General features: G+C 44.0%; 1 protein-coding gene across 4 annotated transcripts in view; it reads right to left on the reverse strand.

Moving 5' to 3' along the window:
- The window catches only part of CASP8AP2 (caspase 8 associated protein 2), a 558,668-nt gene that overhangs the window by 335,581 nt on the left and 197,586 nt on the right, over positions 1-25,501 (reverse strand). For all 4 annotated transcript variants that reach the window (XM_069606478.1, XM_069606480.1, XM_069606477.1 and 1 more), the window contains one exon: positions 17,750-17,847. In XM_069606478.1, coding sequence (XP_069462579.1) covers positions 17,750-17,847 — 98 coding nt within the window. The remainder of the gene's footprint in view (positions 1-17,749; positions 17,848-25,501) is intronic.

Here is a 25,501-nt window from a genome sequence, read left to right on the forward strand (position 1 = left end):
CAGACTTAATATCTTAAGAACAAAGCAAAATTTAATGAAATATGGGCTGGTAAGCGACAACATATGCCGTCTATGTAATCAGGATGAAGAATCACTACGGCACCTGATCCTGTTCTGTAAGGAATTAAAAATGGAAAGAACAAAATTGTTACATAAAGGTGCTAACTCCATCTTGCACCTGGATTCGAATCTATGATGAGCAGCTGTGTATGACGACCCAAATCAGAAGACAATTAGAGCACTGGGCATCTTCCTAGAAACGTTGCTAAAGAGACTCTCAGGTGAAGATACAATAGTGAATATTGCTAAAATGAATGTGAAATCTTTTTATAGCGAAGCCTATCGCAATTTGCTTTAGTGTACCAATGAGATTTCCAAATGGGAAATCGAATAGAACAAAGACATTGGAATTTGGAATAGGATTTCTCGCAAGACTTGCTTGGTTTGGCTATGTTTTTAGGGTGGGAAATTCAAATGAAAAGTTTGCATATATTTACACTAAATGCTTATAAAAAAAAAATATCCCATACATAGGTGTGGGCATGTTACCTGCCTGGCCACATTAAACACTGGAAAGCAGGCAATTTAGTAAGAAAAGATATTAAATCAATAAGTGAAACAAAGGAAAAAGCAACCTTTTACAACAGTGCATACTAGACATTCACAAAGATAACCCAACCGGAACACTTAGTTAGGTAGATGGCCGGGGTGCTGTACTGGATTAATTACAAACTATCCCCTCCCTCAATCACTTGCACCATCTCCCAACATGCCCTATTCCATTCAGTCCAACAACTGCAACTTCCGATTAGCCCATTATAAAACCAGTACGTGCCAAATAAAGAATAAAACACAAACCAGAAACATCCACCGAATAATAGTTTGTGTAATATGGTTTGCAGAAAACAATATCTGTGTTGGTAGGTAGCCAAAAAGGGAAAGCAGCTGCAAATAGTGCAAAGGTGACTGCCTAAGGCTACCTAAGGGCTTTGATGCCTACTATACTGAACCATTCACTCAATCTCAGAAAAACCTTTCAGTAGCATTTTAATGATATTGGACAGAGTAAAAATATTCCTTTGAGTGTTGAAATACTGCACGTAGTCCTTGAGCAAGCTACAAGTCTTTCTTCTTGAGAGCTCCCATCGAGTACTGAACATGCCAGAGGCCCATTATACCAATACCATAAAATTCACATTCCAACAGGATATGAACGGCACCACATGCAATTGTTAACAGGCACACAATAACAGCTGTTACAAAGACACAGTTTTGAACACTGCTTTGCACGGGGGGATGCTTTGAAAAATGTCTTTTGCTTTCAGCCGCAAGCACTGCTCTGAATGTGTGGAGTGCATTTTGAGGCCTTTTGTTTTAACTAAGAAACCTAGTACTGGTACTGTTAAATCACTCAACGCATTCATTCATAAATGCCATGCCAAGAACAATGTTAAATGAGTGTGTTTTTACAAAGCCATTAAACAGACAATTCTTCATTTTACATATAACATGTTCTCCATTGATGTTGCAGTAATGAATTGCTAACAATGCATTACAAGACACAGCAGAATCAGGAAGCCAATCAAGTGATTGTGCTTAAAACAAAAATTGTGAACCAAGCATGTCAAGGTTAGGGGAGTTTTCACAAATCCCACTTGGAGGCAAGACTTTAGTGGTAATACGTTCAAAAGGCCACTTCTTAGTTGGTAGTTGCTGGGCGTGTACAATTGTTACAGGAGTGGACAGGTCTACCGTACGAACGGTAATAACACGCATCCACAAAGTAATATGGTAATTGCATTTAATCAGCATACACATAAAAAACAGTGATTTATGGGTAGGAAAACAGTTGGTTATTGTGATCCTAGCAGAGCTTCAGGAACTAGAGGCAGTTTCTATGCACAGCAGGTCTTAAAGTCCAAAACGCAACCTTGCTGAAAGGCAGTTTGGAGAGGCTTAAAGTCTTGAAAAGTAGCAGAAGCCAAATGTTCTTGTGGATACTTTCTAGTCTATAGGAAAGAAGATACAAGAAGAATTAACCAACGTTGGATGCCCTGTTAAAGGACACGTTAAAGGGACACAAGTAGCAGCTTGAGTCCGAGGTAAGAGGGGTTGCCTTGGACATCTCAACGTGCACTTCAACGCTCTGGAGCGACGCTCAGGGATAAAACGAGCAATACCTTTTCCCCCCACAGTACCTTAGGTTTGAAGAAAACGTTTGTGGTAGATTTAGGTAAGAATTGTGCAGTCCAACTGGTGTGGCACTACACAAGACTTAAGTCTTGGTATTAGGTAACACACCTTTTAATATCGGCCTCTACTACCCTAATTGGTAGTGTGACTGAGCAGCCAGGCTTACCTTAAAAGGGGTATTGTGAGCTGTAGAGCTGTACATGAAATCAGTGAACACAAGTATCCAATTAAACATTTAGTTATATAATACATTATTTATACACATCTATTTAAAGCATTCTTTAAAAAGCAGTAATTAGCTGTAACACTAATCCCAAGGTAGGATTCAATTAAAAAGTGAACAATAAAGCAGGTGAGTAATTCATTCATATGTTACACATGTTCCAACACCTGGAGGTGACGTCAGTTGAGGTCAGTATAGCATTTATATACTATGACCTTTGCAGTATTGAGTTATTTAAGGAAGGATAGGTTAGGGTTAGATCAGAACAAAGCGGTGGGTTATAAGAACAGTTAGATTCTCACAAAGGGATGCAGGCAGTCTATTATCCCAGCATTAAAGTGTTCAACAATTAAAACCTGTAAGGGAACAAGCACTGCCAAAGCCAAAGAGCCAGGACAGCCAAATTCAATGGTCAAAGTCAAAGTTCAGATGCTCTTCTTCTTAGAAAAAACATTCTTAAATAGTCAATGTTCAAAAGTGAAATCACAGCAACTCAAGAGGAGTCACCTTTAGGAAGCACAAGCTGTAAGGCAAATGCAGGTAACTGAGGTCAACTCAGTTTAGGGTTAAATCGCAATCCCAAAGACAGGAAGCACCCCAAATGGCAAAAGGATAAAATACCCCCGTTAGGGAGAATTTTAATTTCTCTGTTAATTCCCATCAACCTTAGAGACCCCACCCCTCGCTCACCGCTCTTTTGCTGGATTTAGGGCTTGTGATGTTTTTCCTCCTGAGTGAGTGGGGCCTTGTTCTCACTCCCTCAGGTATTTTTCCCCGACTATGATTTTGGTGTTTTCCTGTTTTATGGATTGTGACAAACTCCATGGGCATCTGCTTTTGCATGGTGACACACAGCACCTTAAGTGCAGTGCCACTAAGTAGTCCCTTGGACTTCTCTTAATGTTTAATTACATTCTCTTGGGTGAACTACAGTTCCCAAGAGTAGTAAGATGATCCCCGTCTTACTTACCTTTCTCTTTGAGACCAGGACACACCACCCTATGTGGAGTGCTTGTGGGTTACTTAGTAATTCCCTATCCCACTTCTCACGTGACTTTTTTTGTTAAACTAACATACTTTAAATGGCTGGTGGCAGTGGTTCCATTTTACTACCAGTGTGCATGTTTTACTGCAGGCTTAATCCTGAGCTGCAGTACAGCACTTATGGGTGAACATTTTCCCAAAATGGCCCATCTTCTTTTTTCGCCATTTCCTGTTTGTTAGTTTCTTCTTGGCTTTCACTCTGTTAGTTGAAACCGGTTTGAGTCCTTTGTGTTTTGCCTTTGGTGGGTTTCAGCTCTGAAACCTGCCTAGGCTCCAGTGTTTCTGGAAAATTGGCCGGCTAAGGCAGTCACCCTGCTGTGTGATTGACAGCATAGGCTGTGAATTAATGGGATAAATCACATAAAAAGCAAGGTTTTTGGGCATAGAGGCAGAGTCGACCACTGGAGAGGAACAACCGAAGACGACGTGACGAGATGCCAGCAGCACCACCCTGGACCGCAAAGTGCCCAGTGAACCCTGCCGCTGTGCTAACCCAGTTTTCAAATCAACTGGGAAGATCCATACGAGACAACTTCCTCCCTTAGGCTGGTGGAACCAACGAGCCTCCAGACAAGCTTTCTTTTGGCACAACCCCCTACTTGCTGTGCCACACCAGAGCTGCAGAATCCCAATTCCAGGGGTCCTGTGACCATTGAGGAGTACATCGTCTTGCGATGTCTGAATCCGTCCAGATCTTCGTGAGCATCCAGAGGACACCATCGAAGCAGGAAATCTTGATCCAGAGTCCCCTCACCTGAGTCCAAGACCGAGAGAGCAAGCTTCTTCCAACCAGAGTTTTCGTCCTTCACTGATGCTGAGGAGAAGGCACCAAACACAGAAGTACAGCTGAAACAAAAGAAATCCATTCCTGGGGAGGAGTACTTCTCCAGAGTAGTGCCACAGGAGCCCACCAGACGGCCTCCCTTTCGTCACCACAACCAAGATCCAGGAACAAGGGTCTGCCAAGCTGTAGCAAGGAGGAATCCAGCTGGCAAATGTTTCTTCAAATCACAGCTACTGTGGGGTTTGGAGTTTTCACCTTTAAGCCATAAATTGTGCTCCCTGTCTTGCAAAGTACTTTTTAGAGTTGATCTAAACTCACCTGCCCTGGTCTAACAGCTTGTGCTCTCTGCAAAGCAGCTCACTTGAGTTACAGTGATTTCTTCTGAACTTACTAACTTTCTCAAGACTTAATCTAAGAGGTGCATCAGAACTATTGGCTTCAGCCGTACTTGTTCCCTCATAGGTTATAATTGTTGACACGATTATTGCTGGGATAAATATTTACCTGCCTCCCTTTAGGAGATTGCAATTATTTTACAAACTGTTGAATGTATGTTCTAAATCTTATTCTAACCTTTCCTTCTACAACTCAATAACTGAATTGGTAACTGAAATACATGCAATACTGACCTTTCCTGAATAATGACCTTCCCTGAAGTCACTCCGTATGCTGGAACATGGGTTAGCATAACAAAAGTAATTACCAACTTTTATTGTCTTTTAAAAACTGAATCCAAACTTTGATTGAATGTTAATAGAAGATAAAGCTTTTAAATAATGCTTATTTAAATCTTGTGTATATTCAAAATAAATATGTATATATAACTTACTTGGCTACTTGTACTTACTGATTTCAATTGTACAGCTCTACAGTTCACATTACCCCTCTTCAGATAAGCCGGGCTGCTCAGTTACACTACCAATTTATGTAGTACAGGCCTATATTAAAAGGTGGGTTACCTAATACCAAGATAAGTCTTGTGTAGTCCTCACCAGTTGGACTCCACAAATTCTTACCCAACAACCCCCAAGGACCACAGTACCTTTGAAATGAAGGTTGTTCCAGCTGGATGCTTTCAGGATGCCATGCAGTAGACCCTTGTACCTGGTTCTTGGTTGTGGTGACAAAAGGGAGGACGTCTGGCGGGCTCCTGCGGCTGCACTCAAGAGAGGGACTCGGCAGTAATGGATTTCCATCGATTCGACAGCTCTTTGTGGTTTTGGCACCTTTTTCCCAGCACCAAAGCAGAATGAAATGCTCTGGTTACGATTTCCTTGATCCCTCGGACCTGGACTCTGGTGAGGGGACTCTGGACGCAGATTTCTTTTTATAGTGTCCTCTGGATGCCCATGAAGATTTGGCCGGATTCGGACTTCGGAAGACAATGCACTCACAGGTGGTCGAGATACCCCGGGTATTGGGTTTCTGCAGCCTTGGAAAAGCTGCAGCAAGTCGGGGGTTGCACCAAAATAGTTTGTCTCGTGGCTAGTTGGTCCCACCAGCTAGTCCTTTGTTGGTCTACCCTGTTGATTAAAAAAAATGGGGTCAGCACAGCTGCAGGGCTTCACCGGGAACTTTGCGGTCCAGGACGGTGCTGCTGGCGTCTTCTGCTTTCGGATGTTGTCCTCCTGTGGTCGACTCTGCTCTTAGTCCCAAAAACCTCACTTTTTATGCAATTTTCCACTCATTCACAGCCATAGGCTGTCAAATCACCCAGCAGGGTGGCTCTCAAGGACAGACAGCCGGCCAATTAGAACTGGTCTCACCAAGGCACACAGAGACTACGGACAGGGAAGGTTAGGGACCCCACCCTCAGTTCCTGCCTTTCCAGGCACACTGGAGCCTGGGCGGGATTCAGGGCTGAAGGCCACCAAAGCAAAGCGCACAAAGGACTCAAACCTGATGCAAACAAGAGTAAAAGCCTAGAAGAAACTAACAAGAAATGGTGAAAAAAAAGACAGGGACCATTTTGAGAAAATGGCCACCCTTGGGTCCTGGAATGCAGCTGAGGTGATCAGCCTGCAGATACATGTTACTAGTTAGTAAAAAAGAAACCACTGCCACCAGCCATGCAAGTGAGGTAGAGTAACAAAATGTTAGACGAGGAATGGGTTAAAGGAGTTACTATCTAAACCCCCCCCCCCCCGCCAGCACTCCACACAGGGTGGTGTGTGCTGGACCCATAAACTAAAGGTAAGTCAGACAGACAGGGATCATTTTACTATTCTTGGGAACAGTAGTTCATCCAAGAAAATGTTGTTAAACATGAAGTCCAAGAGACTTTTCAGTGGCACTGCACAAAAGGTGCAGTGTGTCACAATGCAAAAGCAGATGCCTATGGAGATTACCAGACTCCATAAAACAGTAAGGAACACAACAAATCATAATAAGGAAGGAGAGTGAGTGAGTGAGTGAGTGAGTGAGTGAGTGAGTGAGTGAGTGAGTGAGTGAGTGAGTAAAAGGTCCCACTCACTCAGGAATAAAAATGAAAAAAAAGTCCAGAGTCCTGCAAAAGAGGTTGGGGTCTTCAAGGTTAAAGGGAATTGGCACAGAAATGAAAATTCTCCCTAACAGCGGATACACTGCGATGTTGCAGCTCTAGACCAGAACTCCAGATTCCTTGGTCTGGTGCAGGACAATGGACAGTGTCTCTCAGCAGCAGTCTCGAGGAAGGACCTGCAGCACGACTTTCAGCAACTTCTTGGTTCACTCTGCGGCTTTGGCACCCAGGGCCGAACTGGGAACAGTGGCCCTGAAATTTTTTTTTCATATTGGCCCCATATTTCAGTAAACGAGCAAGCACAGTGCCTTAGCCCAACCATTCAATGAGGGGATTGGGAGTATCCCCTAAAAAATAATTTTGAATACAATTAGTCCACATTAGTGCATGTAAAGCATGTTTTTAACGTATGGATTAAAAAAGTAGGTTTTAAATAAATTCATGATCTCTCAAAGTAGCTCTTCAATGATGGAGCGATCTGGGACATTACACATTTTGCAGATGAGAAAAACAAATTCATCCATTATTAAAGGTGACCAGACAACATGCATCCCTAATCCATTTCATCATATTCCCATGCTGGGAAGGGTACACAGATAAAAAGGCATTCTTAAACAAGCATTGGCAATGCCAAAAGGTTTGCTTTTGTGTAGGCATGGGAAAGGCATTTGCCAGGCACTGCCATAGTGGTATTAACTGGATTGTAGCACCTGCAAAGTGGGGAGAGTACCTGGGCATATAATAGCAGTGCCTGGTGAATGCCTAATATTGATAAACAACCTCAAACTGCTGGCTTTGCCAATGCTTGTTTTTAACAGGACTTCAGTGAAGGATCGGCATAGTGCTTTTAAATTGAGTGGCTGAAGGCAGACCTGGTTGACATTTTTACTACAACAGTAGCACTTAGTCATTAACTCTCATAAGACAGCTTTGAGAAAGCACTGGCAGGCACTTCAAGCACAAAGTTTGACGGCAAGGCTTTAAACTAGCTAAAAAACATCCCAAGAGGATGTGCTTTTGGTGGGGAGGGGCAGAAAGCGGGTGGAAATGGCCACGGAGGTTAGCATGGCAATGGGCAGTCAATGCGTGGGTAAATAACCAAACAACATGTACAAGCTTTGTGTCCCAAAAGGCACCATAGAGTCAGAAAATGGACAGTAGGATTCAGGAAGTTGATGTTGGGAGGGTGAGAAGATCGGCCAGATAGGATCTGTGAATAACACTTAGAGGCAAACACAGTCATTTTAAATATATAAGAAATGCCATGGTACGCACACTGCACATCTCTACACATATATAATGGGCAACCACACAGTCCACAATGTAAATCTCAGTAACAAATATCTGAAATCAAGACTATTTTCAAATAAGGACTTATCCACCTACCAACTGTGAAATAATTGTCTCTCCACCAAGGTCCGGCACAGGCCGAACAATGCTACAATCATGGACACCACCAGTAGTTTTGGCCTTCGCCAGCCTGCTGAGCTAGGCCGTCCATGATGGACTATTGGCACAGGCTGGTAATGCAATGATGGCGGCAGAGGTTGGTTCAACCATGCAAGAGCAGCAAGACCACGGGGGATAAGCCCAAATATTATACATTTTCTAGCAGAGTGAGACTGCGCTTCACGGTTGACGAGAGACTGAATAAGAGAGAGCGAGAGTTCCGCAAACATCTCTACTATCCATTACAGATTTTTATATTTAAGCATTCTGCAACTCACAGAACCCTCCCTATGACTCATATTAAACATCATTATTTGATGTGCTTTATGCACCGTATATGATGCTTCATCGTTATAAACTTTTAGAAACATTCATTGCTCACTGCACTCTTCTCAGATACATATTATATATTTTTTTTAATAATCTTTCAGGCCCTCACTCAGCCACAGTGTGCGTTGCAACCAGGACACACTTCAGAGGGAACTTTGAAATTAATGTCAGTTCATTTGCGGGCAAACAAGCTCAGGGGGTTTAAGAGTTTGTGCCAGAAATCCGTATTCAGCCTGTTCAGAACTAGTAAGTGGCCCCTTCATCCTTCCTGAGTCACTACATCGATAAGTAGAGTGAAGCTCTCTATAAAAACACGAAGCTAGAGAAATTAAGCAGTATAAAACATAGGTTTTTATTGAAGGTGTGATATATATTCCATGAGTTGAAAATCATAGCAGGGGAAGGGGTTTAGGGGGTCGAGAAATGTAAGAGGGCACAAAGAAATGGGGCTACTGACCAATAGAGGCAAAACCAAAGAGTGCAAAATATATTTTTTAATACTTTCATATTTAAGAGCTCACTTAACCGCAGAGCCATTAACAGCCTGCAACCTCATTAGGTGAGATTGGCAATTTAATAGACAGTAGTCTATTTAATTGCCAATATCACCTAATCACACAGCCACTGTGCACCTCATATACAGGCACCTGGCCCGACCTCCTCCTTCATAGAGGACATATCATCTATCTTAGCCACTAGCACCAAGTATAATTCTCAAATTATTATACTGGGAGACCTCAATCTAGGCTACCAGAATGCAAATGATACTAAAGCCACTGACCTAGAAAGTGTCCTAGAGGACTTCGGCCTTATCGAACATGTCAGCAAGCCCACCCATATCATGGCCCGCACTCTTTACTGGATTGCAGACACGAACTGTGCACTCAACGTTACCTCTGCGTCTCCTTGTGCGTGGTCTGATCACCACAAAATATTCTCTATTAATGCCAGTCCACCTACAGATAAACCCAACCTTGCCCCTCCCACTTACACAGGCAACAAAAAGGATATTACGTCTGAGAAAATTCTCCCTCTTATCCTCCCCCTACTTAATCAAGTGTCTTCCCCTTGCACGGACCCCACTGTATTGGCAGATACTTATAACCGTGTTAAGTTAAAAGCCCTCAACTCCATCGCCCCCCTCAAATTGCGCAAACAAAAACCACGGCCCCACCTCAATTCATGGTTCACTCCACACCTACGCGACCTACATGAAGAGAAAAGAAAAGCTGAGGCTCACTGGAAAAGTTTACCCTCTCTATCCAACAAAAATAACCTTACCTTAGACTCATTACATACAAAGAAGCTATACTAGCTGCAAAAAAGGAATTTTATAATAAGAGGATCATTCAAGCCCAATCTAATACTAGGGAACTCTTCAGGATCCTCAAGGAACTAGAGTCCCCAGTTGCCCCACTCGTTACATGCACACCTGACGCTGAATGGTGCTCTAACATACAAAAGGCTCTGCTTGATAAAATTGCCATGCACCAAGCCAAAATTAACATTAAAAAAAATCATCTCATGGATTCAACTAGTAATCCCCCCCTCCTACAAAATTGCCTCACCCAAACATTCATTCAAACCCTTTCTGCTTCTCACCACAATGGAAGTTGAAAACATCATTACGAAGCTCAAACCTTCCAACTGCCATGGTGATGCATGTCCTGCACCGGTCATTAAGGATGCTGCACGTGATCTCGTCCCTTTCATTAGCTCATTCAACAATGCCTCCTTCGAATCGGGCACCGTACCCGACAACCTCAAGGATGCCTGGGTCATCCCCCTAATCAAAAAACCTACTCTTGATCCCAGTAATCAGTCTAACTACAGATCTATTACCACAGTGCCTTACCTCCTCAAAATTCTTGATCGAGCAGCCTATATCCAAATCCAGGCTTACCTTGAAACCAACAACCTACTAGGGCTCAGACAATCTGGATTCCGTCCTAGACACGGCACTGAGACAGCCTTAATTGATTTGAAAACCCAAATCGAGGTTCTTAAATACAAGGGCAAGCAGGCACTCCTGCTCCTCCTCGATCTTTCAGCAGCTTCTGATTTGGTCGATCATCAAATCCTCTGCCATCACCTCAAGAATGGTGCCCACTTTTCAGACACAGCCACATCTTGGGTCAGCTCATTCCTATCAAACAGAACTATGAGAGTTTTCTCCTCTCTAGCCGCAGCTGACCCGGCCCATGTCCCGTCCAGAGTCCCACAAGGTTCTTGTGCATCTCCCACTGTCTAACGTGTTTACCAAACCGCTTTTTGATATACTTGACTATCTGGGTGTCTCTTACACAAACTATGCAGATGACACCCAGATACCCATCCCTATCACTAGCGACTATGTAACCGACGCTAAAGCTCTCAATGCAGTCTACACCGTCATCCAGGCCTGGATGGCACATCATGGGCTCTGCCTCAATGATGAAAAAACACAGCTAGTCGTTCTAGGCTCTCAACCTAAACTCACAAAACTTGACCCTAAATACACATCCTTCACTATTGACGGGAACGATATCAAAATCTCCAACGTTACAAAAACTCTTGGAATATATCTAGACTCCACCTTATCTCTCAATCGACAAACCAACGCAGTTGTCTCGGCATGATCCTATAAGAGCAAATTGATTACAGCTTGCCGTCCCTTTTTGACACCTGGGAACTGTCTGATTCTCGCCAGAACCCTCATCATGTCTAAGATCGATTATTGCAAGGCCCTCTACCTAGGAACTAGTCACAGAAACCTTGATAAACTCCAGGTCACGCAGAATAACGCTAGAAGGGCAGCTCTTAACATACCCAGGCGCTCCCACATCTCCAACACCAGACGTAACCTACATTGGCTACCCATCACGCACCGTATATCCCTCAAAGTACTCAGCCTCACCCACAAGGCACAGAACGACGCAGCCCCTGCCTACCTATCCTCACGTTTCACACAACATACAGCAACCAGACCCCTGAGATCTGCTCAGGCTCACACACTGACTATTCCTAGCTTCAAGCTACGAACAGCAGGGGGGTCAAGCTTCCCAGTCCTCGCCGCCAAGCTTTGGAACTCCCTACCCAATGCTCTCAGAAACATTCCTTTCTTTCATTCCTTCAAAACTAAAACTAAACGGTGGTTACATGAACAGGATGCCTCATCCGCCTCTCTTTAATCCTACTATTGCTTTCTCACTCATACCAATTGTTCACTGTTTTGACTGTATACACTGTATATTTTGACCTGCGGCCTTCCTCATTATGCAAATATTTGGAAATGTAAATTTTATCCATTTCCTGTAAACTAAGTTTTCTTAAGCATGCGCCCAGATGTCCCGGGGCAAGGTGCGCACTACAAATAAAATAAATTCAAATATGTCTATTTTTATATATTCATACATTTCCAACTGTGTAGAATACAAAAGTGCCACCAAACCGTTGCTGTATTTCATGCTTTTATACTTTTTAACAACACTGGGGCATGGCTCACATGTATTGTTGCCACTGCATTGCCGAGTAACAATCCCTGCATTCCAGTGTGCCGCAAAGGGGGTTACAAGAGGCTGTGTCCAATGGTGCTAGACCATGTGTGCACCTGTGACCTGCAGTGGACAGCAAGTGATGGGGGGGCATGATTGCAGTTTAGGACCAGAGTGCTGAAGTTAACCACCACAGTAACACACTCAGTACGTCCCCCATTCCGCTGTTACCTCCATAAAGAATCATAACCAACAGTTCGGCATCTCCGACCACATACAGACAGGTGAAATCATTACCAGACAGAAAGCCTAAGCAAGTACAGAAAAAATGTAAAAAGTCGCACACAAAAACCCCAATCCAGATGCCACATGAACTTAATGTTCAATTTATTTGAGCATTGAAATAAACAACTACGTTCTAGCTGCGGCTCAAATGTGTACCATTTATTTATCACACTGTCATATCGGTCATTAAAAGGAATGCATCAGCACTGCACAATCATTGTTTCTCAAGCAGCTGCCAGGTGAGAGTGAAAGATTGATTAGCCCACCCATCGCAAAATGAAAAAAAAAGAAAATAATGGCACCTGAATAAGTGAATATATAGTAGCAGCAAGGGCAGAAAGCGCCTGAGCTTACCTCGCCCTCGGACTACGAGCACACTGTCTCAGCAGGTTGGCAGACTCGGCACGGGCTTCCAGCATGGTGCACATGCGCATGTCAGTTCACATGCAGAATGTTGATGCCCAGCCCGGGCCTTTCCCCACAAATACGCTGGTGCGAGCCACGGGCCGGCAGAGCCCAGGCCCCGCAGAAAGGCAGCAGGCTGAGCCAGCAGCAGGCTGCAGCCAGTTAAGAGCGAACCACCCAGGCTGTCCAAGATCCGCTTCAGTTTCCCCAATATATTCTTGTATCCTTCCGCAAAGAACCCCGCAAGCAAGAAAAGAGGCCCTTTACACAGAGGCCTAGCGGGGAACGTCCCGGTGTCCCGGTGGGCCTGTTCAGCCCTGTTGGCGCCTTTTCAGCAGCACCAACAAAGGACACGGATCGCCAGGTCAATCTTCTTCACTTCCTGCAGTCTGGCTTCAGAGCGGCCCGAACCACGGAAACTGTTCTCCCGACGACCTGCTCTCAAACCTTGACACCAACCATCCTTCTGTCCTCATCCTCCTCGATCTCTCTAATGCTTTTGATACCATCAAACATTCCATCCAGCTCAACCGGCTCCGTGACAACCTAGGTATCACTGATCCGGCCCTGGCTTGACTGACCTTTATTTCTGACCAATCCTCCCAGGTCCAACTCGGGTCCTACCTTTCCTCTATCGCTCTCTCTACCTGTCGTGTTCCCCAGGGGTCTAATCTATCTCCTTGCCTGTTCAACCACTACCTGGCACCTTTCACCCACCGCATAGCTGTTCTCTGCTCCAACTTTCAGTGCTACGCGGATGACTCCGCTTGCTTTCAGGCTCCCCCTCAGCCGCCTCTTCACCCTCTTTCATCCCAGATTGTCTGTCCGCAATCCAGGAGTGGTGTGCCAACAATGATCTCTGTCTTAATGCCAGTAAGGCGGGGATCCTCATCGGCTCGCCAGCACCTTCCTTTCCTCTCACTCCCTGGCCGCCCACTCTGGGCCCTCTCCTGCTCCTACCTGTGAGGCTAAGAACCTCGGGGTAATCTTCGACTCCACACACTCCTTTTCTTCTCACATCTCTGATGTCGCTAAGAAGTCAAACTATCTGCTGCACCTCCTCAGAGGTATTCTTCCTTTCCTCACTCCCTCCTGCCCTAGAAGCTCAGCATCTCCAGAGCTTTGGTTCTCTCTAGAATGGACTACTGCAACAGCCTCTTTCTAGATCTATCTACCTCTACTCTCCATCCTCTACAACTCATCCAGAACAGGACTGCAAGACTTGTCCTTGGCCTCAAGCCCAGGGATCATATCTCTCCACCACTGAAATCTCTTCACTGGCTCCCAGTGGCGTCAAGGATCAAGATGAAGACCCTCTGAATCGTCCACAAGGCTTTCTGGGGCCTGGGACCGCAATATCTCCAACTCGGTCTACCAAAATATCTTCCTACTCTAGCTCTTCGCTCCTCCACCATCAACTCCTTGAGGATCAGTCGCATCTCCAAGCAACACTTTGGGGGCAGATCTCTTTCCTCAGCTGGTGCCTCCCTCTGGAACAGCCTCCATACCTCTCTGAAACTTGAGCAGAACCATCTCTGGTTCCAGAAGCACCTCAAAACGTCCTCTTTGCATCTGCCTTCTCTCTTCCTCTCCCGGCTGATCTCCTGTCTGATACACGCACCTGGAAAACATCTGAATTCGGGCCCAGGCCCCTGCCTGTTGAGCTGCAAACCCGCACTGCCTCTTGGCACCCCCTGCACTTGTAGTCTGTATCTGTAACCCTACAGTTCCCTCTCCTGCACTTATTAGACACTTGCTGTCTGCACTTCTAACACCCACACTTGCCACCCGTTGGCTGCACTACTTGTTTCCTGATTCCTTGTCCTGCACTTGTCCATCCTCCCAAGCCCCCCCTCCCCTCCGCACTTCTCCCCTTCCCGATCCCTTTGCACTCGTGTGATCTCAATGTCACTAGGCCTAGTAAAATGTTGTGTTTGTCCTCCCTCCATTTCCCCTCCCTTGCCTTGTCGCATCTTGAAACACTTGTGTATAGGCGCGCTATAAATGTCATATCATAACACACTATGGTGAGGGGATCTGGATAGGACCTGTAGTTGGATAGGATCTCTGTAGTGTTGTTATGGTTTCAGCAAAGATTTTGACAGATTTGGCCTTTCCACGACGATGCACTCGAAATGGGGAGCAGCACTCGGACCTCGGAAGATGGCTTGTTTCAAAGTTCTTCTTAGGGCTGGTTTTTTCCCCACCAGCCAAAGGGAAGGGAGTAGTCTTCTTCGGAGCTCCTCTGTCGCATAGAAAACTTGGTCAGGACAGCAGTGGTCGCTTCATGGTCTTGCAAAGGGTCTGCCTGCAGGTGTCTGTGGTCGTCTTCTTCCGTTACTTCTGTTTCCTTTGGTCGACTTGCTTTACACTCCAGAAGCCTCACCTTTTATACAGCTTCAGCACACACTCCTCTGCAATCTTGCTCAGCATTTTACAGAAAGAGGCATTTGGTTGACCAATCAGGACAGCCAGACCCCGCCCTGTGGGAGCTGGACCCATTGAGGCACTCTGGCAGACAAAGGACAGGGGGGGTGGAAGAATCCTCCCCCACTTTCTGCCTGCCCAAACACTGAAGCCTAGACGGGGATACCTACTGGTTCCCGCTAAGGCAAAACACACACACACACAGACCTCCCCCTCTCTGAATGGTAGAAGGGCTAAAAAAAAAAAGAACAGCCACACTAGTAATGGTGGGAAAAAAAGGGAGGCCCCAAGTTGGTACTTGGGTGCCCCTGTTGTGCTCTACCGAGGCTATGGACATAGCCTGCGTAAGAGAAAATGCACAATAGTTGGGAGAACACGCCCTCTGCCACCAGCCATATTTAAGTGTTTGTCTATGTGACTAAAACATCACAGGAGCAGAGGGAAGGGAGAAACTAAACATCCCTTGGCACTCCACTGAAGGTGGAGTGTGCCAATCTCTCAGACTATAGAGTTTTGGTAGAGATACTAAGTATCTCTCTATCCTAAGAACGGTAGTTAATTGACGATATAGAAAAATAATATTAAATGAGGACCCTAAGGGTCCCCAGCAACACTGCCCCTAAGGTGCTGTGTGCTGCAGTAGTAAAACACAGATAGCTTTAAGAGGTATGGAGCAGACAGACTCCATATTACAGGTAGAATACGAATAATAGAGTTCCAAAAGACAGAGCCCCTAAGAATAAGTGGAGAAAAAACTACTCATTCAGAATTTAAAAAAAAGGTCCAGAAGTCCAGCAGAAGCTGCTGGTGGTGGTCTCAGTAGGAGAGGGGATGAAGCACAATAGCGATAAATCTCCCTAACACTGAGTGCCATCCTAAAATAAGTTCTTGCTTAGATTATTCTGTGTCCCACTGACCTGAAAAGCAACTGTAATAGTATATTACACCATTAGGTTTTACCTGCCTAGAACAGCTGTGTGCCATTCTGTAAAAGTGTACTAGAGGTGTAGCTGACCTTGTTCTGCCTGGTGCATCCTAAATGAGTGTAAACAGTTATTGCTTTCCTTAGTCTGGGTTCCACTGAGCTGAAAAGAAACTGCAATTGTATATTACAGCAATAGGTATTCCTCACCTAGTATAACTGTTATCCTGAATAACAGTAATAGGTTTTTACTGTTCCTTGAATGAGTGTTCCGCTGTTGAGAAAGGTATACTTTCAGGTTGGTTTACTGTGCGATTTATTTGCAGAGTGTCACTGCACAACTGACAGGGTCTACTACCCTTGACTTACTTTAAAGTAATCTAAAAGTAACTGATGGTTTTACTCCTCAAGAATAGGTGTGGCCTATACTAAATGTGTATGATGGTGTCCGACTTCCCTAGAATTACTGTTAGGTATTCTGAAGGTGGTTTATGATTTGGTCTGTGTACCTTTAAGCATTGTGTTGCGATTTTATAATGCGTTTTTGACTATGACAAAGTACTTAGCCCAAAACTTAACTTGTCCTAATTGCATCTATAATACACCTTTATTTTTTATAATACTTCTAGTTTTAAGTGTTTCTATTGAATCCTTGGTATACAACAGTTTCCATGTACTTTCCTACAGCCCGCTTTCCCTCCTAAAATAAGCCTGACTGCTCGGTCTACGCTAGCATATACTCTGGCGGTACAGCCTTATACTAAGAGTGGAGACTTGTACTGTCTCAGTTGAATGGTTTTGCTAAGCCCTTAGTTGGACTTCAGAAAAACTGTCCTAACACTACCAATAGCTAGTTGGAAAAAACTGGACTTTAGGGATGCCTGGTTTAGGGCAGAGGGATCCCACTGGTGAGTCAGAGAGGTAAGCCTATTAGTGGATCCCACAAATGCCCCGACATACACCCCGAGCAAAAAACAAACGATTGCTGTATTAATCTGAAAATAAACCATTGGTATTGAAAGCTTGGAGAGGTCCAAGTGGGTGCAGGTCTCCTCGGTGCATTTGATAGATGCATAACAGTTGATCTACATACAGATCCAGACATCTAGTTTGTGTTTTTAACTATTTGAATTGCTTCAAACCTTGTCTTGTGTAGCACAAGACAACACTTAAAATGTTGTGTACATATGTGAAAAGGCTATGTAACAGACTAGCATCCCTGTATTGCAAACTACGCGGCACGCTTGATCAAGAACCAGACAGATTTTGGACATTCATACACTTTTAACAAAAGGTAGTCAGGCGATTTGCTCAGGAGACTGGAGTACAGTATCAGCTTGGTTTTATACAGCCACTACTTGGTCTATGATCCATAAGGTGCAGCAAAGATCAGGCAGACACACAAATTGTTTAAAGGGTATGCTTGAAAGCAACAGGAAAGAAAACCATACAACCCCGGCCACAACATAATATTTTTCTCAAAAATGTCTCTCGAGATGGGCATCAACTGCATTAGTTTGGGAGATGAAGTGGTTTTTATTCTCTACCAAAACCGCCACAAGTTAAAACATTATTTCAATGTTGCAACCCAACTGCACTGCAATGACATATTTGCTATACACTTGCTTCATTGGCTGCACAATAGGTTAGCCATGTGAGATGTACTTTAATTAATCTTGTTAGTCTTGTAACTATCAGCTGTGTAGATACATACATTTTTAAATGAGGATTCCTTCGCAGCGCCCTCTTCAGTTAGAAGTTCCTCATAAAGATCTAAATCTCTGGATGGTGTGCTCTGCTTGGGAGTGTTACCTGGGGAAATAATCAATGCATCAATGAGGGCTTAGTCAATATTTCAAACAAAATTGCTCTTAACATTTCACCCTTTCAGTCTTAGTCTTAAACATAAAGAAGGGTAGGGGAGACAGTAGAATAGAAACAGATTTTAACAGCAGATAAAGATACCAGATCGCCCATTTAATGACTCCTGCTCTCCAGCATTACTAATTTATATGCTGTACAACAATAGACACAATTGGAAACAAACAATATAACATTTTTAAAAAGACAAGCAGGTTAATTCAAGTAAGTTTAATTAATCAGACATTACTCACCACGGTTCCATGTAATGTTGCCTAAAAAAATTACTTTGAGGTCATTTTTTTGTTTCCTCCCCATTGCCCCCTTCACCTACACTACTACCCCAAACCGATCTATAGCACACATTACTTACTGTAATCTTATTTCTGATGCTTGTATCTGATTATATTGACATGCTTTGCATAGACCGACATCTAGTGGTAGGTGTGGAGTATTGCACATGAAGTTCAAAAAGGGTTGTTGACTGGGCGTGTTAGGAAGGTTTTTCAGAAGTCCAACTAAGGGCTAAGTAAAACCATTCAACTGAAAACGTACAACACTTCACTGTTTTTTTTTTTTATAAGACTGCGCCACCTGAGTATATGGTAGCGTAGACAGAACAGCCAGGCTTATCTCAGGAGAAAGAGAGGTAGGAAGGTACAAAGAACTTGTAGTATACCAAGGGTTCAACAGAAACACTTACAACCAAAAGTATTATAAACATGAAAGGTTTATTATAAATAAAATTAAGCCAGGTTAAGTCTTGGGGTAAATACTTTGTCATAAGAGTCATAAACACATTATACAAACACAACACAATGCTTGAAGGTACACAGACCAAAGCATAAACATTCTTCAGAATACCCAACATTAATTCTAGGGAAGTCCGACCTTATCACACACATTTAATATAGGCCACAACTATTCTTGGGGAGTAAAACCATCAGTCACGTTGATTACTTTCACTAATACAAGGGTGGTAGACCCTAGCAGTTGTGCAGTGACACCTAGTTAAGAAATCACTTAGTAAACCAACCTGAATGTTTACTTTTCTGAATAGTGGAACACTCATTCAAGGAGAATTAGAAACCTATAACCACCTTCAGGATAACACACAGTTATACTAGGTGAGTAAGACCTTTTGGTGCAATATACAATTACAGTTGCTTTTCAGCTCAGTATAAACACAGACTAAGATAAGCAATAACTCTTTACACTAATCTAGGATTGCACAAGGCATACCAAGGTCAGCTACACCTATAGAACACATTTTAAGAATGGCACACAGCTATCCTAGGTACGTAAAACCTAATGTTGTAATATACTATTACAGTTGCTTTTCAGGTCAGTGGGACACAGACTAAGGTAACAAATAACTTTCTAACTTATTTTAGGATGACACAAGGCAGACCTAGGTTAGTAAAACCCACAGTGACTTATTTAAGAATTGCACACAGCTAGTCAAGGTAAGTAAGACCCCTATGCATTTAAAGGAGCTACCAGCAGCTTTAAGGTAGGTATAAACCTAAAACTGTTTTAGAAACTGTATAAAACAGACCTGGGAAAGCAAAGCCCAGTTAGTGAACTTACACGATAGTAGTCAGTGAAGCCAATAGCATTACTTTGCGGAAGAGGCACAACCAATTCACAGGTGAGTAAAACAACCTTAACAGAATGGCACAACACGCATTCAAGGTAAGTAAGAACCTTTGTAACTGCTCCCTCTCAGAGTTACAGTTACCAACTAACTCACAAGTAAGTACTTTTCAAACACGGAATTTTCTTCAAGACAGAATCTTATACTTATCCTGTCCTTCCCTAGTCTATTGCAGGAGTTCTCTCTGAGACACAAGAGGGATCCTAGTGGTCTAGCTGCCAGCTGTAGGTAGGGTGAGATAGGCTTCTGTTGTAAGTCAAAGTCAGAGTTCCTGTGGCAGACTGTTCAAACAAGTACGTAGTTCACTTTAAAGTTAGTCAGGGTCCAGTGACTTCTGAAAAGACACCCTAGGAGGACTCCAGCAGTGGGCTTGGGTGAACTGGATGAGAGGACTCCCAGGGACGTCATTTAGAGATCGCAACTGCGACCCCCTAGGTCTCCTTTGTTACCCCCAAAACAAAAGATATAAATAAATGTATTTTTAATGGACACTCCTGGGCTGTGGCCAGCGCCACGTGGCTCTTTGCTTCTGGAGTGGCTGGCTTTCTTGTTCAGGTCTCTCCAAATCATAATATTTTTAAAAAGAACAGGGGTCCCACAAGTGTAGCACTTTCAGCAGTGACCCTAAATAAAAAAAGAATAGGAATATAAAATAATGAGTCTTTCTGGAATTCTATACAATAATTGCTAGACTCAAAGGTTTATTTCAGGCACACTTCCGGGAGTGAGTCATTAATGTACTCTGTTCTTACACACCTCAACTCAGCCTTTCATCCCGCTAAGGTCGATAAATGAGTACCAACACACTTTATGATACATATGGCGACCCATTCTTGTATGATATGGGCATCACATTATAGTAATAGCGTAACCATATTTTTCAAACTTAGGAACAATATGTGATGCCACTTCCTGTTTTGTCAAGGGGTGAAAGGTCGTATTCCATCACTTCCTGCAATATCACTTCAGAGTGGGTTCAAATGACATCACTTCCTGTGATGCCACCAGAGGTCAAGGGTCATGTGAGGTCACTTCTGCTACCCTTGGTATTTTGGTGAAATGACGTCCCTGAGGACTCCCAATCACAGAAAATACCTCAAAAGCTTTACGGAAATCACACAGGCTTAAGGTAAGTACCCCAGCCAAAACAGTACCTCAGCACAGAAGATTTGCAGCAGGAAGTCATCAGGATCTGCAGCCAGAACCCAGTCAATGTATTCCTTTGTCATGAAGACAGGACTTTGGAAGGCTCCAGGCAAGAGTTTCTTCATGGCAGGATGTGGCTCTGTGGTTTTGGCACCCTTTTCAGGAGCCAGAAGACTGAATATTGCTGGTTAGATTCTCGTCACTTGCACCGTCCAGCACTCTGATGAGGGGACTTTTCGGACTCGATTCACATCTCTGGAGGTCCTGCAGGATGACACCAAAGTTTTAGCCTCATTCAGAATTGGGAAGACTGCACTGCACACTGGCTCGAGGTTGCAGGGTATTGCAGCCCGGCAAGGTTGCAGCACGATGTGGGATGGCTCAAAATGCATGTCCTTCGAGTCTAATGGATCTCAACAGGCTCTGGATCAGGGTCGTCCTTTTCTGGTTCCCCAGGTTGCTTGGAAGGAAAGCTTAGGCAGCAGGATCTGGTTACACAGCAGGCTCTCCATTCGCTGAAAATCACTAAAGAGGTCGTTTCTTAATCTTTCTCTTCAGTTTCAGCTCCAGTGTTCACTTGTCAGCAGCTTCCGGGTTCGGAGTATTTATCAGGAACTACAGCACAATTTCTGGATTTTCTCCCTGCATTTTACAGCCAGGGGTGGTCCGACTGTCCAATCAGGACAGCGTAGCTGCAACCCCCACTAGTTGTTCCTGTCAGGCAAGGTGAAAGAAAGGACTGCACAGTTTTGGACTCCTCCCTCGCTTCCTGTCTTTCCAGACACACTGGAGGCTGGGTGGGCAATACACAGAAATCCTGCAGAAGACAAAACAGCCACTGAGGTCGTTCCCGCCTAGAATGCCAGGGGGGGGGGGGGGGGGGGAGACCTCAGAAACAGCAAGCACACAAGAAATGGCGAAAAAAGAAGGGGGCCACCATATTAGCAAAATGATGGCCCTTCTGAGGCCAAATGAACAGCATGCGATAATGAAGACTAAAAAGTCATAAATGTAGTTACACTTGCAAGTTTCCTTGAATGGTTGGTGGCAGTGTTGCAAAATGTTACTAGGTAAGAAAGGGGATACATTGTATCCCCCTGCACGCCACTTAAGGTGGGATCTGCTGGCTTACTATATAACATGTAAATGGGGATGAAAATTCCTCTTTACTACTTGGAAACTGTAGTTCACCCAAGTACATGAAATAGAAATTAACAGGGGAGCAACCCAGCCTAAGCCCAAAAGTTGTAGGAAACTATAACTTCAACTATACTCTATGGAGAGACATAAAAAAGGGTTATTTCGATATTTGTGGGTCACCTAACCAAAAGACCGATTTTTTCCGGCGGCTTAGAAAAATGGAAATAATGACATTCTGCTTCCCCTGACTTCCTGTTAGCCTGTCCAGAATAAGTCTGCCTTAGGTTATACTTACCTCCAAGTTGCACATAGCTCCTTTTGAAAAGTGTATAGGTTTTTACTTACACTGTGTTAGCTTGTACCACCCTAAAACACGTTAGAGTTATTGCTTACCTTAATCTGTGTTGGACTGATCTAAAAATCGAACTGTAATAGTATATTACAACATGAGGTTTTATCTCCCTAGAATAGCCGTGTGCCATCCTTGAAGTGTTCTATAGGTGTAGCTAACCTTGGTCTGCCTTGAGCCATCCACAAATAGTGTAATAGTTCAGACAAATGTAAGTGTAATTGTATATTACACCCAACAACCCTAGAACAACTGTCATCCTGACTCAGAGTTATAGGTTTATACTGCTCCTGGAGCAGGTGCCCAACTATTCTGTAAAGTATAATGTCCAGTTGATTTACTATGTGATTTCTTGCTGAGAGTCATGGTACAACTGCTAGAGTCTACTACCCTGTATTACTGTAAGTAACCCAAAAGTAACTATTGGGTTTGACTTCCCAAGAACAAATGTTAGGTGTTCCAAATAAGGTTATATGCTTTGGTCTGTGTACCTTCAAGCCAAGTGTTGTGTTTTTGGTAATGTGTTTGTATGATCTGTGATAGTACTTATTCCCCCAAAGATTTAACTGGGCTGGCTTATATTTAAATAAACCGTTTATTTGTACAATACATTGTCTTTCCACCATATTTTTATTACAATTTATTTGTACTGATTCTACAGTCCTCTCTCCCTCCTAAGAGAAGCCTGGCTGCTCGGTCTACTACTACTACAGGTGGTACAGCCTTATACTAAGAGTGGAGTTTTGTACTATCTCAGTTGACCAGTTTCGCTAAATCCTTAGTTGGACTTCACAAAAGCTGTTCTCACAGGGATACATTGTGTCCCCTCAGCACTTCCCTTAGGTGAGGTGTGCGGATTCCACAATATAAAAGTCAGCATTAGGGAGAATTCTAATTTCTGTGCTAATTCCCTTCAGGCTCTTTTGCTGGAGTGTAGGACTTTAAATTTTTATCCTGGAATGACAGAGACCTTTTTCTCACCCTCATGTATTTTTTATCTGATTTGGACTCGTTCTTTTGGTTTTGAGGTCTGACAAACTCCATCGGCATCACCTTTTGTATTGTGACACACCGTACCTTCTTCAGTGCAGTGTCACAGCAAAGTCGTTTGGATTTCTCTTAAGGTTTAAACACCTTCTCTTGGGTGAACTATTGTTCCCAAGAGTAGTAAAGTGAAATTGACTTTACTTGTAGGTCCAGTACAGCCCATCTTAGGTGGAAGTACTGGGGTGTTAGTAGCCCCTTTTCCTACTTACTCGTGTAACATTTTTTATGTTACCCTCACTACTTTTAATGACTGGTGGCAGTAGTTTAATTTTCCTAGCACTGTCCATTTTTACCATAGCAGTATTGCAACCATGGGTTCTCTTGTCAAAATGACTGCAGTCTTCTTTTTTCGCCATTTCTTGCTTGCAAGGTATTTCTTGGCTTTTACTCTGCGTGCCAAACCAGGTTTAACCCTTTTGTTTGTTTTGCCTTTGGCGGGCTTCACTGCTGAAGCCCGCCTCTGGCTCCAGTGTGCCTGGCAGGCTAGGAAACAAGGGAGGTGCCTGAAACTCCCTGTCTTTAGTCTCCTTGGTTACATAACGCACCCAAAGGTGATTAGCTGGCTGTCCTTGGAGGACAGCCACCCACCTGTGTGAGTGACAGCTGGGCTGTGTTTGAATGGGAGAAACCTGCATAAAAGGCTAGGTCTCTTGAACAGAAGGCAGAGTCGACCACTAGACGAAACATCCGAAGAAAGAAACTGGAAGAGAAGCATGCTTCGCCCTCCTGGACCGTTGGTTTGCCCGGTGAAGCCCTGCTGCAGTGCTGAAGCTCCAAATTTCGTACTGACTAGAGAAGCCCAGAACAGACGACTTCTTACTTGGGTTGGTGGGACCAACTGACCCCAAGACGCACTTTGCTGGAACCCCTCTCACTGCAGGCTGTACTTCCTTGCTGCTGCTGGAATCGAGTGCCAGGGGTCAGTAACACCAGAAACGAGTGCATCGTCTTTAAGCCGGACCGGAGCTCCAGGAAGATCCCAAGGACCCTCTCAAAGCAGGACGACCCAAGCTTGAGCCATCTCAACAGAGTGCTGAACCCCAGAAGCAAGTGAAGCCCACCGCGGCTGAAATCGTGAAGTGCCGCTGATTTGGAAAGAGCCCATTGCCGCTGCTGGCCTTAAAACTGCAGTGCCGGAGTCCTCTAGACTTTCTAAAGAAGGCTGATTTAAAACGGACTGTTAAATAATTATTTTACTAGAAAAACTTGAGTAGAAGTGTTATTTGAATACTTGTATTTGTGAATCCCTATGCTACGTCTCTACGGCTCACATTTACCCCTCTTGAGATAAGTCTGGCTGCTCAGTCACTCCCAACATGTGTAGTACAGACCTACACCAATAGTTGGGTTACTTATTGCCAAGAGGACAAGACTGGTGTAGCCTCCCACAGGGTTACTCCATACAGTCTTACCTAACAGTCTGGTAGGATAAAAATTATCCCCCCCCGTCCTGGGTAGCATTTGTTATCACAAGGAGCTCCCAGCAATACCTCACAGAAAGTACTGTGTGCTGCAATAATACATTGTGAATGCCTTAAAGTTGGAGGAAAGCAAGACTCCAAAAAGATGCTACCAAAATGTCCAGCAAAAAGTGCTAGGGGACTCACAAGTGGGGGAAATTGCACCCAAAAAAGGAAATTCTACCTAACAGCTCCCACTAAAGTGTTTCACCGACTCCTTCAGATACCTTGGGGTAATGGTGAATGCAGACTTCCACTGGGTGTTTTTTATCAATCTAAAAAGCATGCTGCTTAAGCGAAGTATAACGGTTAAATTGTGGGCAAGCCTTCTGTTGTCTTCGATAGGCAGAATAGCAGCTGCAAAGATGGTGCTACTCCCCAGACTTGTATTTAACTTTCCGGTTAGACCCATAGATATACCGGCAACCTACTTCCAAACTTTAGAGTAGTTGCTACTGAAATAACTGCAGAACATCTACTGCAAATTGCTTTGGCTGCGCAAACTACAGATTGATGCTGGGGTGCTTGGCACACCAGACTTAACTACAGCACAGTTACAGTGGGTAATGGATGTGCAACAGATGCCAGATAGGATACTCCATAATAAGGATTCTCCACAATAGGTTAGGGGACTGCAGCTTGCCAACACACTCTAGTCAGGCACAAATGCATTTTAATCATTGCCCAGTCCATCATTAATATATGGGATGGAATTGGAGAATGGGACAAAGGTACAACCATAATGGCACATGACATAGCACCATGGGGAAATAAAGTTTCTTTTGGAGGCCCGCTAAGTGAGGTGCG

The sequence above is a fragment of the Ambystoma mexicanum genome, chromosome 4p, assembly GCF_040938575.1.
Source record: "Ambystoma mexicanum isolate Mex_15411 chromosome 4p, UKY_AmexF1_1, whole genome shotgun sequence".
Lineage (NCBI taxonomy): Eukaryota > Metazoa > Chordata > Amphibia > Caudata > Ambystomatidae > Ambystoma > Ambystoma mexicanum.